Genomic DNA, 15,846 nt, shown 5'->3' with positions numbered 1-15,846 from the left:
TTTGTCTTTAAATGTATCTCTTTTTTGCTGTTACTGTTTGTTTACGTTAATTTTTAAATCTTTTTTTTTTTTTTTTTTTTTTTTTTAGTTTCTTGGCCACACCTCACAGCATGCAGGATCCTAGTTCCCCCACCAGGGATCGAACCTGCGTCCCCTGCAGTGGCAGCTCGGTGTCCCAACCACTGGAGTGCCAGGGAAGTTCCCTAAATCATTTTAATATTATACAAAGCAGTTAAGGATACTTACTATAACATGGATGAACCCTGAAAACATTATGCGAAGTGAAATAAGCCAGACACAAAAGGACAAATATTGTATTATTCCTCTTACATAAGGTTACTAGGGGCTGGGGGAGGGGAAATGGGGAGTTACTGTTTCTTCAGTTTGGGATGATGAAAGTCCTGGAGAAGGATAGTGGCGATGGTTGCTCAACGATGTGAATATACTTAATGCCACTGAATTGAATATTTTAAAAGGGCTAAACTGGTACATTTTATGTTATATAGATTTCACCACAATTTTTTCTAAAAAAGAGCCTAACTAAGTAGGAAAAATCAGGGTTTGCCTTACTGTGGGGCTGATATTGTCAGTCTGCCTTCAGAGGTGGCCCTGGCTGTGTCAGACCCTCTCACTTGTGGTTTGGATACCTTGCTAGTATCTGTCCTTGAGAAAGTGCTCATTTCTCAATGTCTATCTTGATTATCTCCCCTTTGTCTGGATGATGCCCACTCACCTCCCTGCATTACTGTCACGACAGCCCTCCTATGAATTCTGTCTGCCCGCAGTTATAGGCTTAGGCTGAGGACCTAAGGGTCCTCTTATTATGATGAGAGAGACAGAGAGAGAGAGAGAGAGAGAGAGAGAGAGAGGGCTGCCTAACTGCTAAGCCGCGTCCCTGGTTCACCATGACCCCATACCCATGTGGACGGTACAAGCAGTTCTAGAAGCTTAGCCTCTGACAGGAGCGTCCAGAGCGCAGCAGGAGTGAGGAGTCATGGCTCACCAGACAGAGGTTCTTCCAGCCTTGTGCCTTGTGCCAAGCCCCATAAGATGGGAAGTGGCATCCATCTGTGTGTTAGCCTGTGGGGAATGTCCCCCACCTGCTCACACACCCCAAGCACTTGTCAGGAAAGAAAACATGTATCATTGCAAAGGCCAGCAGAAGAGACAGTGTTTGGGGGCTCAGGGTTAGACCTTAGCATTGCCTGGGTTTAAACCCTAGCGCTCCCAGGTTCCAGCTCCCTGGTCCTGGGGAAGGCATTCAACGTCTCTGAGCATAAGCTCCTTCGTGGTCAAAGTGGGCTCATCATAAAACTCCCCTGTGGGAAGACCCAGCAAGGTAAGAGCTAAATAAGGCCTCAGGATCTGTAAGCATTCCCAGTGCAGGGACCAAGGAGGGCTCCTCTGCGTCTGTGAGGTTATTAAGCTCTGGATTTGGAATGTCTATCACTTGTTAAAATGTTCTTTTAACCGACCAAAAAAAAAGGTCCAGTTTCTTGCTCTTGCCTCAGAAGTCATTTCTGGAAGTTCTTTAGAATCAGCTTCATCTGCATCGGTGCAGAGCTGCCATGTGCCGCTCACCTGCACAGACTCTCTCCTTATCTGAATCCCACCCAGGCCAGGGCTCCCTCGAGGACACAGGCAACAGGAAGCAAATTCCACACAGATAAAGAGGTTCACTGACCTGTGAGGCGCTCTAAGACATCGAATCCATGTTTTAGCGCTATCACGTCAAGGAAGGAGATGGTACCATCTTCAAATCTGTAATGGTGGTGAGGGCGACGAGGTCAAGCTGCGGCTAACTCCTCCGTGTGCATTTTGTATATGTGACAACGGGGCTTTGACTCTAGCCTTAGCCGTAATCCATGGAGACCTTGCCTCTGCTGCCTTATACAACGCTGCTCTCCCCTCTCCTTCTCAAGACAGAGGGCCATGCACACCAAGACATGCCGGCTGCCTCTGGGCCTGACCTGGTCTGCAGCTTACTTGGGATGGGCTGGCAGTGGTGATAAAGGGCCCTGAAAGACAATCACCACCTTGGAAGACTTCAGACTTGACAAAACCTCAAGTGCTGTGGGTTCTGGAAATGCTGCCCTTGACCCCAAGAGAGCACCACTGACAGGGCATCAATCCAGTCAGATCAATTGTGCAGCCACGAGGTTCTTGACAAGAGTCTATGATTCCGAAGTCTATAGGACCACAGCTATTATAAGGCTCTCAATAAACTTCCTGATTATCGTTATAATTATATTTGCATTTTATAATTATTCATTTAGACAAAATCCTCATCAAATATTTACTGTCCATGTACTGCATGCCGGGCACTGTTCTAGGTGCTAAGGATACGGCAGTTAACATGACAGGTAGGATCCTTGCCTTCACAGGGCACAGAAACAAGGAGTAACAAACAGCAAACATGCTGGGAAGCCAAATAAGCATCAAGCCGGGGGGTGACGAGTGCAATGAAGTTGCCTAAGCAGGAGGGCTGGCGGCTGCTTTAGATGAGATGGTCAGGGGAAGTCCTCTCCGAGGGAGATCATTCAAGCAGCAACCGAGTGGAATTAAGGGAGCGAAGGAAACTGCTCATTTTTGAAAACAGTTTTGGAGGGAGACAGAGTTCCAGGGAGAGGGTGCAGCAAAGGCCCTGAGCAGGTAGAGCCAGAACAGCAAGGAGGTCAGTGAGGCCAGGAGCAAGACAGCAAGGCGGAGGGCTTCACCCTGGATGAGAGGAGTGGCCGGAGGGCTCTGAGCAGAGAGGAGTGGCGATGGGGCCTAGGTTTTGATAAAACGGCTCTGGCTGCTTCATTAGTGAGGGGGAAGCCTGGGGCACAGCGAGGAGTTCCCAGCAAGCATCCCACAAAGGGTGGTGACAAACAGCAGTCTTTATGCAAGTTGAAGTTTTCAATGGAAATACCGTGCTTTGTATTTTAACACTCTAGGGATAAGAGTTGCTCAAAATATCATTACCGGAATGTTAATATCCTTATAAAACTAATGGTAATTAATAGATATACAGAAGTAATAATGAATCGGTTGACAGTTAATTGACCATTAATAAGTTAGTAACTAATGACTCCTTAATAAATTAAACATGATTAGGCAATAATGGCTTCTGTTATTAATTGATCAATAATAAATAATTATTGATTGATCAATAATTAACAGACTCTTAGGAGAAAAGGGAGATTTTTTTGTTTCCATCAGGGGTTGTTTCTCACTGGGTTATAAAACAGAAAAGGTTAAGAACAGAGTTCAGATGCATGTTCAAGAAACATTTGAGTTCGGTATTAAATCTCAAGCTCTAGTGCTAGGTTCACACGAAAAACATGAAGCTTCTAATGGTAAATAAGTACATTCAGCTTTCTGCGAATCCTGGTGCAGCACCTGCTATAAGGCGATTCACCCAAATTGAAGGCAAGAGGTCCAGTCCAGCCCAGCCCACTCATGCCGTGCCTGTAATGAGCTGCCCCACTCCTCTAGGTCTTCAGGTGCCCCTACTGACTAAATAAAGTTTGGGTTGTCATTTTGTTCTGCCTTTAATTTACATGATGTTGTGCCTGTCATTCTTTTCTCACTTGCTTATATTATATGCTACGTTATCACACTTGGATTCAAAAGGTTTTACATTAGCTTTCCTGTTTTAGAATTGCGCAACTCTGGAGAAGTCCTAAATGAAAGAGACATCAGGTAGCCTCATAGCCTATTGATGCCAACTCAACCTTGGTGCTTCACCTATATTAGCTCTAAAGAACTGTATCCTTTTAGAGACGCACTTTATAGGAAAAACATGAGGTGCAGAGATCAAGTCACAGGCTCCTATTCCCACAAACAGTGTGCAGTGGAGCCAGGATTCACTCCCCAACGATCCAGCTCCAGAACCTACACTCTAGACTATGACTCTACTGCCGGGACCATGCGCCTACCTGCAGGACCCTTGAGTCTGCACCTGGGTCTGCGGGGCATCTGAGCCACCTTCCCATACAGGCCCCGGGGCCTTCTCAGGCACCAGCAGAGTGACCAGCTCCTGGCCCCCACCTCATGGTATCTCCCACTGTTGGACCCAGCAGAACCCTGGGTCAGCTGCCATTTTCACCCTCTCATACCTTCAACCTTACGGTCCCCAGCCACTGGCATCTGGGGGATTCCTGGGCACGAGCCACACCACCTGTCCCTGCACCCTGAGAATGACACATAGACCAACAAACCCAGGCAAGGAGCTGCCAGCCCTCAAACTTCCTTGGTAACCCCTGGGAGGCTCACAGAGGCTGCTGTTAGCTGTGCCCCCGAGTCTGGTGGCCTCTGATATAACTGGTTCCTCTTGCTGACTAGACACCAAGCTGAGCTGATACTAGCTGCTGAAATACAGCTATGCTGTCCACATGTATGCACACCTGTTCCAAATGGTACCATCCTTTTCAATCACTGCTTCAGTTGCTGCCCCCTCAGGTCAGCGCTGTGGCAAAAGGCCTGGGGCCCATCCTCCTCACTCCCTGGAAGGCCTTCATCTCTTCTGCTCGCAGCCCTTCCCTGCAGGCCCTCATCCTCCCACAGCTGTGGAGAAGCCCACACACAGGGCAGAGTTCACAGCCCGCTATGGCAGCTCCAGCTGACCTCTGGCTCCCGGATCCGGGCCCTGCCACCCAGCGCCTCCCTTGCACCATCCTACAGGTGGCATAGGCCAGACCCGAGCCTTGCTGAGCTCCAGCGGCCACTCCCATCACCGGGTTACCTTTCAGCCACCGACTCTCTGGGGGTATAGAAGTCTTCTTCTGCAAGGTATGCAGCGGCCGTGCCTCCTCCAAAGTAGGTTTTCCTCAGCAGAGGAGCTGAGCGGCTATTCACCAGCAGGGCGCCCAGGCCAGTGGGGAAGCCAAAGATCTTATAGAAGGAGAGGGGGACAAAGTCTGCCCGGTGAACCGACAGGTCCAGAGGCGAGGTGCCCACGTAGGCAGCCGCATCCAGCAGCACGAACCACTTCCCAGGCCCGCCCACGGGGCACATCCGCCCGGACTTGACCTCTTCTATCCAGGACAGGGGGTACCTGGTCCCGGAAAAGTTACTCTGAGCTGGGTAGCAGAAGAGATGCAGAGGCTGGCCGTCGGGGTCGCTGGCAGCGGTAGCATCCTGTTCTTCCCCCAGCCACATGTCCTCTGGCCTGACTGGGATGGAAGTGATGTTCATGGCCGCGACGACCTCCCTCATGCCCACCACAGACGTGTGGCTGTCAGTGAGGTAACAGAAGTGACTCCCGCTGCTTCCTGGGCCTGGGGGCACCCACGGGAAAGCCTCTGCCACCAGTTTAAGAGCAGCTGTGCTCCCGGCCGTGAAAATCACAGTGTAGTCCTCTGGGGAGGTGTGGAAGTGTGCCAGGATCCTGGAAGAGGCACAGCATCACGGAACTCCTTGGTTTCCCTCCAGTGTTAAATGTTTGGAGCTAGTTGTATTTCAACTAAATACAACATCTGTCTACCTTAAGAGCTAGGAAAAAGCCAGATAGGGTTTGCCACATTGTGAAGTTAGGGCAGGGGCAGAGGAAGTTGTGGGAAGAGATGACAAATGGGTGCAAACCGGCAAAATCACCCAGCCTCCCAAATCCCCACCCCCAAATGGAGAAGACAAAAATCCACAACTACCTTAAACTCAGTTGAAAACACCCCTTCTCGGTCTACTGTCTGGCTCTATCATAACAAGTTTTCAATCATCAACTTGTTTAACACTGCTTTTAATACGGGCAACCCTATAGCAAAAGAGTATCATTTTCAAACTGGAAATAATTTGAAATTGTATAGATTCAAATATCTTTAGGTACCATCTAAATTATTTGCCAAAAACTAATTAATTTGTTATGTGCAAATATTAGTAAAGGGGGGAAAACTGAAAAAACAAGATGTCTAAATCTGAAATACGAAAAGAAAAAAAAAACAGAGAAAGCGTTTTTTTTTTCTCCCTGAAAAGAAGACTTAGGAACCTGGGTCACTCTGGCCCCCAGGAACTCTGGCACCAGCCCAGAGCCACACACAACAGCTTGGGCACCTCAGAGGTGCCTACCTGTGCTTCTGGTCGGCCCCGCCCTGCACCTGCTCAGCCTCACCTTCCTGTCCTCTGACCCTGATGGTTATCAGCGTGCATGTGTGGCCATTTAGCTGCACGTGATCTTCCTGAAACCAGCTCAGAAGATTTGTGGGATGTGGGCAGGGGGCAGGAAGTCCATCCACCCACAGGTGCCACACAAGTTGGCACCTCTGCTGCTCACCTGTAGCGCACCTGCTCCACCGTGTCACGGGTGAGCCTGCTGCTGCTGTTCTGGCTGTGAGGATTACCTGCCAGGTTACAAAGACAAAGCCGTTGTGTCACTACTTACAGTCTCTCCTTTTTTTTTTTTTTTTTTTTTTTTTTGCGGTGCGCAGGCCTACTCACTGTTGTGGCCTCTCCCGTTGCGGAGCACAGGCCCCGGACGCGCAGGCTCAGCGGCCATGGCTCACGGGCGCAGCCGCTCCGCGGCATGTGGGATCCTCCCAGACCGGGGCACGAACCCGTGTCCCCTGCACCGGCAGGCGTACTCTCAACCACTGCGCCACCAGGGAAGCCCTATAGTCTCTCCTTTTGTGTTCCTCCAAAATCATCTCCCTCAGTTTCTCAAAATTTAAGCAAAAAAAATATCATAGGACCCAGCCTTCCCCAAGTTTCAAACAGTAAATTTAATCAGGGAAGTGAGAAAATGCAGTAAGAAAGGAAAAGTCAAGCAAGACAAAATAATAATGGTTTAGCCATTAAAGTCAAGAAACTTTAGTTCCTCCTCAAGGGCTATAGATAAGACTCCGGGCCCTATCCTTTGAGCTATTTTATAAATACTAAAACCCATACCAGGTGGAAGAAGTTAACTGTATGCTGCCCCTCCGCAGTTCTCCATTCACATCTGCACCGCTCTCCTCCCCTCCCTGGTTCTGGGCTGGAGGGTCTTGGCCCACGCTGTTCCTCCTGCCTAATCTGCCCTCTCCTCTTTTCCGAGTGAATTCCTGCTCTTCCTCTAGCATCCGCCCCACTCCTGTAGAAGCTTTCTGTGACACTCACGCTGCCAACTCACCGTCACTCTGCAGATACAGACCCCCATAGTGCCGGGGCCTTTTGGTCACAGCCCTTTGCTCAATTGATAATTTACTTTATTTACATTTTACACTACTTTACTTTTCTTTTCTTTTTTTTTTAACATTTATTTGGCGATCACTTGATTGAGGTCTTGTCTTTACTAGACCACAGTCCATGAAGGCAGGGACTGTATTACTTTGTTCCCATTATAGCACCATGCCCCCAACACCAGAGTGGCTTAATAAACGTTTACAGGGTGAATGAATGAATGAATGAATGTTCCTCCTGCTGTCCCACCCTCTGCACTGTGCTGGTCCCACAGGGTCATCCCACCACCAAACACAGCACCCCGTGCCCTTCCTGCCACTGACCCCTTCTTCTGGAAGTAACCTGTGTGTCCCTGAGGCAGTCCCTCCCACCCAGCAGCGCATGTGCTACAGGGACTGACCCTGGGTGCTTGCTTGCCTGACCCCCTCTCTCACGGGGCTTACTCAGCTTTGTGTGTTCAGCACCGTCCCCGCCTGTTAATGTGACATTTTATTAAGCACAGATATATTAGCTGAATGTAGTTGGCTAACGTTCAGTGCAAAATCAGTTATGCTGTGTTTTTCTTTACCATAAACATTTTCCATGAGATCTTTAGTGAAGCTTGTAAGCTGGCTCTGGGGGAACAGCGTGGCTCCTGCATGGTCAAGATAGACAGTTCCTGAAAGAAAACGCAAAATAAAGCTGGGGTTATTCTTCAGAGGTATTCCACTCATCTCACCTAGATCTAGTTTGTGTGAACCTGACCAGCGCCCATGTGATGTGTTGAGACGTAACACCAGGCCCCTGATTTCTCCCAGCCTTTTGACATGCATGCTCTTTTTTAATATTCTTTCTCTTATTCTTTTCCATTAAGGTTTATCACAATATACTGAATACAGTTCCCTGTGCTATGCAGTAGGATCTTGTTGTTTATCCATCCTGTATATACTCGTTTGCATCTGCTAACCCCGAACTCCCAGTCCTTCCCTCCCCCATCCCTCTCCCCCTTGATGTGCGCTTCTGAATTCAAGTGGAGGCATGAGCAATGGAAGAACTGCACTTTCGACATCTAATGACCCTTAGAGCCCTGAGAGCCTTCCTGATGAACCAGCTCTCTTCTGAACCTGGGAGAGCAGCCCACACAGAGGAGAAGCCCAGCGGACGTTCATGCTTCAGGATGGCAAAGCTATTTCATGTTATGACACACACCCTCTTCTGGAATTTCCGCACAGTTTCCCAGGCTGTCAAGCCCTGATTCTACATTTCCATAGTGAGTTCCAAAGTCCTCACCCTACAACAGCTGTGACAGCTTCGGAGATGACTGGGAATGGCTGTGGTCTTTCCAGTCTCTCTCATAAACAGAGAAAGGTAAATTTAGATGACAGTGAGATACCAAGCGTTACCACTCAGATTGCCCCAGATCAAAAGGATAACTCACTGTATGGGGGAGGGTGTGGGGAAACAGGTCCGCTGTTACACGGCTGGTAGGAGGGTAAATGGGTGCAACTTCTTTATGGACAGAAATTTAGCAATATCGCTCATGCTTTAAAAATGCAAACTCCCTTGACCTAGCAATTTGTCTTCCAGGAATCTGTCTTATAAATTGTGAAATGGTCTGTCAGTGAGGACATTCAGTGCAGCACTGTCTGTAAAAGCAAAGCGTTGGAAATGACTTAAATATCTATCAACGTGTATTTAAAATAAAGAATTTGAATACAGCCATCTAGTACTGACATGGAACAAACTCCAAGATATGTTTTCAAGAACATACAATAAGAATAGATTCTTTCATGCACTTAACAAATATTTTTTGTTTTGTGCAGGATGGATTTTTCATTTATTTTATAAAAGCTTTATTGAGATTAATTCACATACTGTAAAATTTGCCCTTTTAAATTTTCTGATTTAGTGGTTTTAGTATATTCGTAAAGTCGTGCAACCATGGCCACTATCTAATTTTAGAACACTTCATTCATCCCCAAAAGAGACCCCATACCCATTACCACTCACTCCCCAGATCCACCCAGCCCTAGCCCCTGGCAATCACCAATCTATTTTCTGCCTCTATAGATCTGTCTACACTGAACATTGCATATAAATGAATCACACAACATGTGGTCTTTTGTGTCTAGCTTCTTTCACTTAGTATAATAATTTCAAGTGCATCCATATTGTAGCATGTATCAGACTTCATTCCTTTCTTGGGACTGAATAGTATTCCATTGCATGGATATGCCACATATTTCGTTTATCTATTCACCTGTTGATGAATATTTGGGTTGTTTCCAATTTTGCCTATTATAAATAATGCTGTTATGAATATTTGTATACAAGTTTCTGTGTGGACATATGTTTTCTCCCATTTGGTTGGCTGTTCTTTCACTTTCTTTATGATAGCCATTGAAAAAAAAATTTTTTTAATTTTGATGAAGTCCAATTTGTCTATTTTTGTTGCTTGTAATTTTGGTGTCACAAGAAACCATTGCCTAATCCAAGGTCCTGATGATTTATACTTATGCTTTCTTCTAAGAGTTTTATTCTTTCAGCTCTTATATTTAGGCTTTGGCCTTTTTGAGTTAATTTTTTAATACAGTGTTGAAGAGGGGTCCAACTTCAGTCTTTGGTGTGTGGATACACCATTTAAGAGACTATTCTTTCTCCCGTTTAATAGTCTTGGCATCCTGTTGAAAATAAATTGACCATAGATGTATGGGATTATTTCTGGTCTTACAACTCTGCTCCACTGGTCTATGTATCTATCCTTAGGCCAATGCCACATTGTTCATTGTTTTGATTACTATAACTTTATGTAAATCTTACTTACCTTTACTTTTATGGCAGTGTAAGTCCTTCCACTTTGTTCTCTTTTTTTCAGTAATTTTTATTTTATTTTATATTTTGGCTGCATTGGGTCTTCGTTGCTGCACATGGGCTTTCTCTAGTTAACGGCGAGCAGGGGCTACTTTTCGTTGCAGAGCACGGGCTCTAGGCGCACAGGCTTCAATAGTTGCAGCATGCTGGCTCAGTAGTTGTGGCTCGCAGGCTCTAGAGCACAGGCTCAGTAATTGTGGCACACAGGCTTAGTTGCTCCGTGGCATGTGGGATCTTCCTGGACCAGAGCTCGAACCCATGTCCCCTGCGTTAACAGGCAGATTCCCAACCACTGCGCCACCAGGGAAGTCCCTCAACTTTGTTCTTTTTCAAGATTGCTTTGGGTATTCTGGATCCTTTGCATTTGCATATGAATTTTAGGATCAACTTGTCAAAAAACTGTCCGGGATTTTGATAGGAATTGCATTGAATCTGTAGGTAATTTGGGGAGTATTGCCATCTTAACAATATTAAGTCTTCCAATCCATGAATACAGGATGTCTTTCCATTTATTTAGGTCTTTTTTTTTTTTTTTTGCGGTACACAGGCCTCTCACTGTTGTGGCCTCTCCCGTTGCGGAGCACAGGCTCCGGACGCGCAGGCTCAGCGGCCATGGCTCACGGGCCCAGCCGCTCCGCGGCATGTGGGATCTTCCCGGACCGGGGCACGAACCTGTATCCCCTGCATCGGCAGGCGGACTCTCAACCACTGTGCCACCAGGGAAGCCCTATTTAGGTCTTCTTTTATTTCAATGATATTTTGTAGTTTTCAGTGTATGTCTTGTACTTCTTTTGATAAATTTATTGCTGTGTATGTTATTCTTTTTGATGCTTTGGGAATTGTTTCCTTTATTTCACTTTCATAGTGTTCATTGATACTGTATAGAAATTGAATTGACGTTTGTATCCTGACCGTCTATCCTACAACTTTCCTGAACTTGTTTTTTAGAACTAATAGCTTTGTGTGTGGATTTTTTAGGCTCTTCTGTATACAAGATTATACTCTCAGCAAGTAGAGATGCTTTACTTCTTCTTCTCCAATCTGGATGTATTTTATTTCATTTTGTTGCCTAATTGTCCTGGATAGAACTTCTAGCACAATACTGAATAGAAGTGGTGAGAAGAGACGTCCTTGCCTTGTTCCTGATCCTAATGGTAAAATTTTCATTCTTTCACCTGTAAGTATGATGTTAGCTGTGGTTTTTTTGTAGATGGCCTTTATCAGGTTGATTAAATTTCCCTTTATTCCTAGCTTATTGAGTGTTTTTATATTCAAGAAATATTTACTGAGCATGTACTGTGTTCCAGACACTGTTCTAAGTGCTGGGGACATAACAGCAGACAAAATAGAAGCTGGTATGATAACGACAGAGAAAGACCATAAACAAATAAATATTAACTACGTCAGGTGGTAAGACATGTTATGGCTCAACTATGTAAAAAAAAAAAAACTACCCATGTACACACACATATAAATATAGACAAGCACTGGAAAGGCAAACAAGACACAAAGGGCAGCAGTTGACTCTGGGGTGGCCATAGTGGTGGCAACTGGAGTTGGGGGTGCTCCCTGGGCATTCTTCAACCTCTTTTGACACCTTTTGAATTTGGTACCGTGTTAAATGTATTACCTAGCCAAAAAAATTAGTTTTAAAATAATGTTCTCATTTACTAAAGATTCAGAAATAGAAAGGTACCACACCATAAGAAAGGCATTTGTCGACCCAGCATCAGGGAGACGCTCATGGGGAGCATTAGTGTCACTATTAGAAGAAGTAGGCAAACGACCCCCAAACCAATCAGCATTAGGTCTTCAAGAAAGGGAATTCCAGGGTCTCTTCTGGCTCATGCACCTTCAGTTCTTGGTTCCATGCAGGGTGAGTGACCATCAGTCAGCACCCAGAGGCTTTAAGAACCACTTGAACCACAACTGTGTAATCAATATGCTCCCTTCACCAAAACAAGGACATTCCCATCCAATGGGTTATGCAAAATATTTCAGCACTTACAGGTTAAGCATTTAATTATCCAGAGCAACCATTTAACCAGACAAATTCTCAAACCTGCAAGAAAACTTTGGGGGTGGGTAGGGGTCAGGGATAGAAAGAGGAGGTGAATCTTACTTTATTGTGGTTTGGTTTGCTTGTTTTTCCCTGCTCTCCTTCTCGTTGGTTTGTTTCTGTGTGAAAAAAGAGGGGGCTATGTTCCTAGACTCCCAGCAGCGGTAAGGGTGAGTTTATAGTCCACAACGTCTACTTCAAGCATAATATAGAGGAAATGCTGGGAAATTGTACTAGATAGATAGGTAGGTAGGTAGGTAGATAATCACAGAACACTGTCACAATTACAGTAGATGTTAAAGGGCACTGAAAGCCAGCCTGGGATCCTGGCTATCACAACTAAACTTTACATTTGAGGAAAAGGGTGCTGTTCTCTGAGAGACAAGAAGGAAACAAGGAGGGATCTACTTTCTACTTTCCCAGGGTAGTGTTGAGGGGAGAGGTCAGCCAATGATGGGTGTGAGGGATGAGAGCTGGAGGGGATTAGGGGATTAAGGAGGAGTGATGCTGAAATAATTACCTACTGTACTATAACAGCTTCTGGGATTTGCTTAAAAAGAATGGGGAGACTTTCTCAAGTCCTCTGCACCTGTGGGTATTCATTCTATAGGTGTCTCTATTTCTGTGGGTAGGAAGTTTCTATAACCAAAAAAGTTCAGAGAGAAAAGGAAAGAGAGAGACAGACAGACAGACAGACAGACAGAGGGGGCACTGTCTCCAGCAGGTGAATGGGCAACTAGGAAGATCAGAGAGGGAGTGAAGAGAGGCTGCCAGAGGGCCCCTGTCTCCTCCCTTGAGTTTCCCTACTTAAGTACAGACGGGGCCACTCGAGGAGGAGCGCACAGCCCTTAAAGCTCCCAAAGGCGGGGGGGGGGGGGGGGAATCACGTTCCGGAACATGAGAAAATGACCCAAAGAGCTGAAGTCAGTTACCTGATAACTGAAACATGAATCATGGTTGCTGCTCTGCCACAAGCAGGCAAGCGGCACCAACTGTTCACCACGACAGAATAAATACACCTCAAATCCCAGTGCCCGGCGCCACGACCTGCCCACTTACCCGGCACCCCTCCCAGTTCAAACAGCACGCCCTTCTAAGGCTTGGTGAAGCCCCTCACAGAAGGTTGCTGGAAAAGGATGAGTCCCGACCCGGTGCGGAACGCCCTCCCGCCCTGCAGCAGTGGGTTGGGAGGACCACTGGCCAGATCAAGTTTGTCTTCCAAGTTAACCTGCCTGTTTCGCCTTGCGGAACTCGAAGGCACGATAAGATCCCGGTCCTCACATCCAATGTACTGGCTCGTCCTGTACTTAAAGTTCAAATTGCACGGTTTGCTAATTCTTCAGGTACCCCAGCGAGCTGGACTTCCGAGGCATTCATTGTTCTGCCTACACTAGTGAGAAAAATGAGACTTCGAAAATACAAACTGCTGGGAGCCATCCCAGCGGAGTCTGGAGCGCAGCCTCGGGAAGCTCCTGCACGGCGGCCGCAGCCCCTCGGTCTCCAACCCGCGCGCCCGCAGAGTCGCGGTCCCAACCCCGCGAGCTGGCCGCCCGTGCACCGCTCCCGTCCCCGGGCAATCACACGAACAGTCACGGCCGCCTGGCATTCCTGCATTTTGCAACCCCGGTTCCAGTTGGAACTTTAGAGCCGGGTGTCTCGTGGCAAGCGAAGGCAAAAAGAATCCTCAGCCCTTTTCGCAGAGGGCGGAGACAGGTGGCAAAGGACCACTTTGGTCCTACATCCCTGGAAAGTCTAAGGAGCAAGAAGTCTTGGGGTTGCAGATGGGACCTCAGGGAGCCACGTCCACAAAGAGAGCTCGTGGACACATCCCTCCAGGTCTTTCGATTCAAAATGGGTCCCTAATGAGGTAACGCCGCTCCCGCCGGGAGCAGAAGTTCCTTCCACGTCGGTTCTAGAAACCGCGTGTCCCCCACGGCCTCCCGGCAGGCCCGGCGCAGCTGTCCCCGCCGGTCTCACCTGCCAGGCGGCCGAACTCGCGCGCCCGGAGCTCGTGCAGGCTGCGCCGGCCGTACCCGTAGACGAGAGGCTGCGGGCTCGAGTCCAGGAACTGCGCAAAGGCCAGCAGCTCGGTCCCCGACTGCTCGGCCCCGCCAGCCATGACACAGGCCTGAGCGCCGCGCAGTCCAAGCGGGCTGCGCCGGGGAAACGCCGAGGCCCGCCCGCCGCGACTCCGCCCCGCCGCGCCCCGGCCGCGCCTCCCGGCCAGCCAGTGGCACCGCGTCCCCACCGAGGGGCGGCGCCTCTCCCGGCAGGCCGGGCTTGCCCCGGGCTCGCTGGCTCATGGAGTTTCACTGCTTTCTGCCCTTTTCCCACCTGGGGGCAGGGGGAGAGAGTGCCAGTGGTTGTCTCTTTTAACTGCTTTCCAACGGAGTCCACGGAGACACCCTTGGAACACAAAGTTCTCGTTTACGGTACCACGGAGAGGCTGATGCAAGATGCAATGAATTGCTTTTTGCTTCTGGGCATCCTGGAACCTGGCGATCCTCCCCGCCGACTCTCCCTGGCCCGAGCCCAGCGCAGCGCCCGGGAGCCTCACTCTCCGTGGAGGAACCCCAGTGTGCGGGGCGGGGCGTTTGCAAGGAGACTTCCCCAATTGCTGTTCCCCAGTGGGGCGTGTGCTCGGCGTTTCTGAGAATGTGGCTGAGCAAAGGGTGGAAGAGGAAAAAGATTGGGGACCGATGAGTTTGGTTAATAAGGTCGCGGCAGGTGGGCACCGTCGGGACCCGCTAGCTCCAGTGTGACCCAAGCAAAAGCACCTCCTCCGCTCCGCCAGGGGCCTGCATCCCAGGACACCATTGCCTCAAGTGTGGAGAGGCGGGCCAAACCCACGGGCGGGAATTGCCCGGCCCAGTGTGAGTGTGGAAGCGGGTGGGCAGGCGGGGGCCGGCTTCCGGGGGTGGAGTGAAAGGTACTGGAGGCCCAGGAAAGGTGCCCGAGGTGAGGGGAGGGCTGTGCAGAACCCGCATCGGAGGGCGGCAAAGTCTGGAGGCTTAAGTGAGGACTCAGATTCGGGTCCTTGGGGACCGAAGGTGGGGCCCCAGAAATGGACTACTGGCTCTGTTGTAGGAAAAATGGGGCGTGAGAGGGTGGTCTTGGTCATATCCCAAGTCATATTCCTGGGGCAGACGGTGCAGATAAGAATTCAAGAGCTAGCCATAGTAAAGTGAAAGGTTTATTTGGACAGACACACACTCCGTACACAGTGTGGTTCGTCTCAGAAGGCGAGAGAGGTGCCAGGGAAATATGGGGTGTTTAGTTTTTATGGGCTGGGTAATTTCATAGGCTATGAGCGGGAGGAATATTCTAGCTATCTTAGAGAAGGGGCAGGGATTTTCGGGAATTGGGGCAGCACCCACTTTTGGTCTTTTATGGAACTGTCATGGCACGGGTGTGTCGTTTAGCAGATGCTAATGTATTACAATGAGAGTATAATGAGGCGCAAGGCCTAGTGGAAGTTGAATCTTCCGCCATCTTGAGCCTAGTAGGTTCTAACCAGTTTTTGTCACTTCCTGTTCTTCTTAATGGTTGTGTCATTCCTTTAATGCTTGTGCTCTGCCCCCTTCCTTTCTGTCTCAGCTCTCAAAGCATGCTGCAGTGGGACAAGGTGGGAAGGGCACACAGGCCACAAGTACACTGCCTGTGCTACAGCCAGGCCCTCAGTCACCCTGTGTGTGCGCTGCAGGCACCTTGGGATGCGTGACAATGCGTGGAGTAGACTCCCCGGTCCAGCCTCTGCTTGTATAAAAAGCAAGGGTTCTGCTGCCTGGTGGCCCACCAGCCCC

General features: G+C 48.6%; 1 protein-coding gene across 15 annotated transcripts in view; it reads right to left on the bottom strand.

Moving 5' to 3' along the window:
• The window catches only part of MOCOS (molybdenum cofactor sulfurase), a 58,341-nt gene extending 43,796 nt beyond the window's left edge, over window positions 1–14,545 (bottom strand). For 4 of the 15 annotated variants that reach the window (XR_003437284.1, XM_027127754.1, XM_027127760.1 and 1 more), the window contains exons 1-5: window positions 14,480–14,545; window positions 7,703–7,792; window positions 6,049–6,320; window positions 4,730–5,374; window positions 1,685–1,761 (exon numbers count right to left, since the gene is read on the bottom strand). Coding sequence is in view for 14 of the 15 variants with exons in the window: in XM_027127754.1 (XP_026983555.1) it covers window positions 1,685–1,761; window positions 4,730–5,374; window positions 6,049–6,320; window positions 7,703–7,792; window positions 14,480–14,530 (1,135 nt within the window). In the remaining variant the exon portion in view is untranslated. Of the gene's footprint in view, window positions 1–1,684; window positions 1,762–4,729; window positions 5,479–6,048; window positions 6,321–7,702; window positions 7,793–12,106; window positions 13,073–13,102; window positions 13,248–13,275; window positions 13,434–14,020; window positions 14,196–14,377 lie in introns of those variants that run through there. The other 11 variants (XM_027127755.1, XM_027127762.1, XM_027127757.1 and 8 more) reach the window with 11 other exon arrangements.
• Between the last annotated feature and the right edge of the window lie 1,301 nt (window positions 14,546–15,846).

Source organism: Aethalodelphis obliquidens, unplaced genomic scaffold (genome assembly GCF_003676395.1).
Source record: "Aethalodelphis obliquidens isolate GAN/ISIS:26980383/991018 unplaced genomic scaffold, ASM367639v1 scaffold32, whole genome shotgun sequence".
Taxonomy (NCBI): domain Eukaryota; kingdom Metazoa; phylum Chordata; class Mammalia; order Artiodactyla; family Delphinidae; genus Aethalodelphis; species Aethalodelphis obliquidens.
Note: the sequence above shows the minus strand (reverse complement) of the source record. Positions and strands in the feature narration are given on the sequence as shown.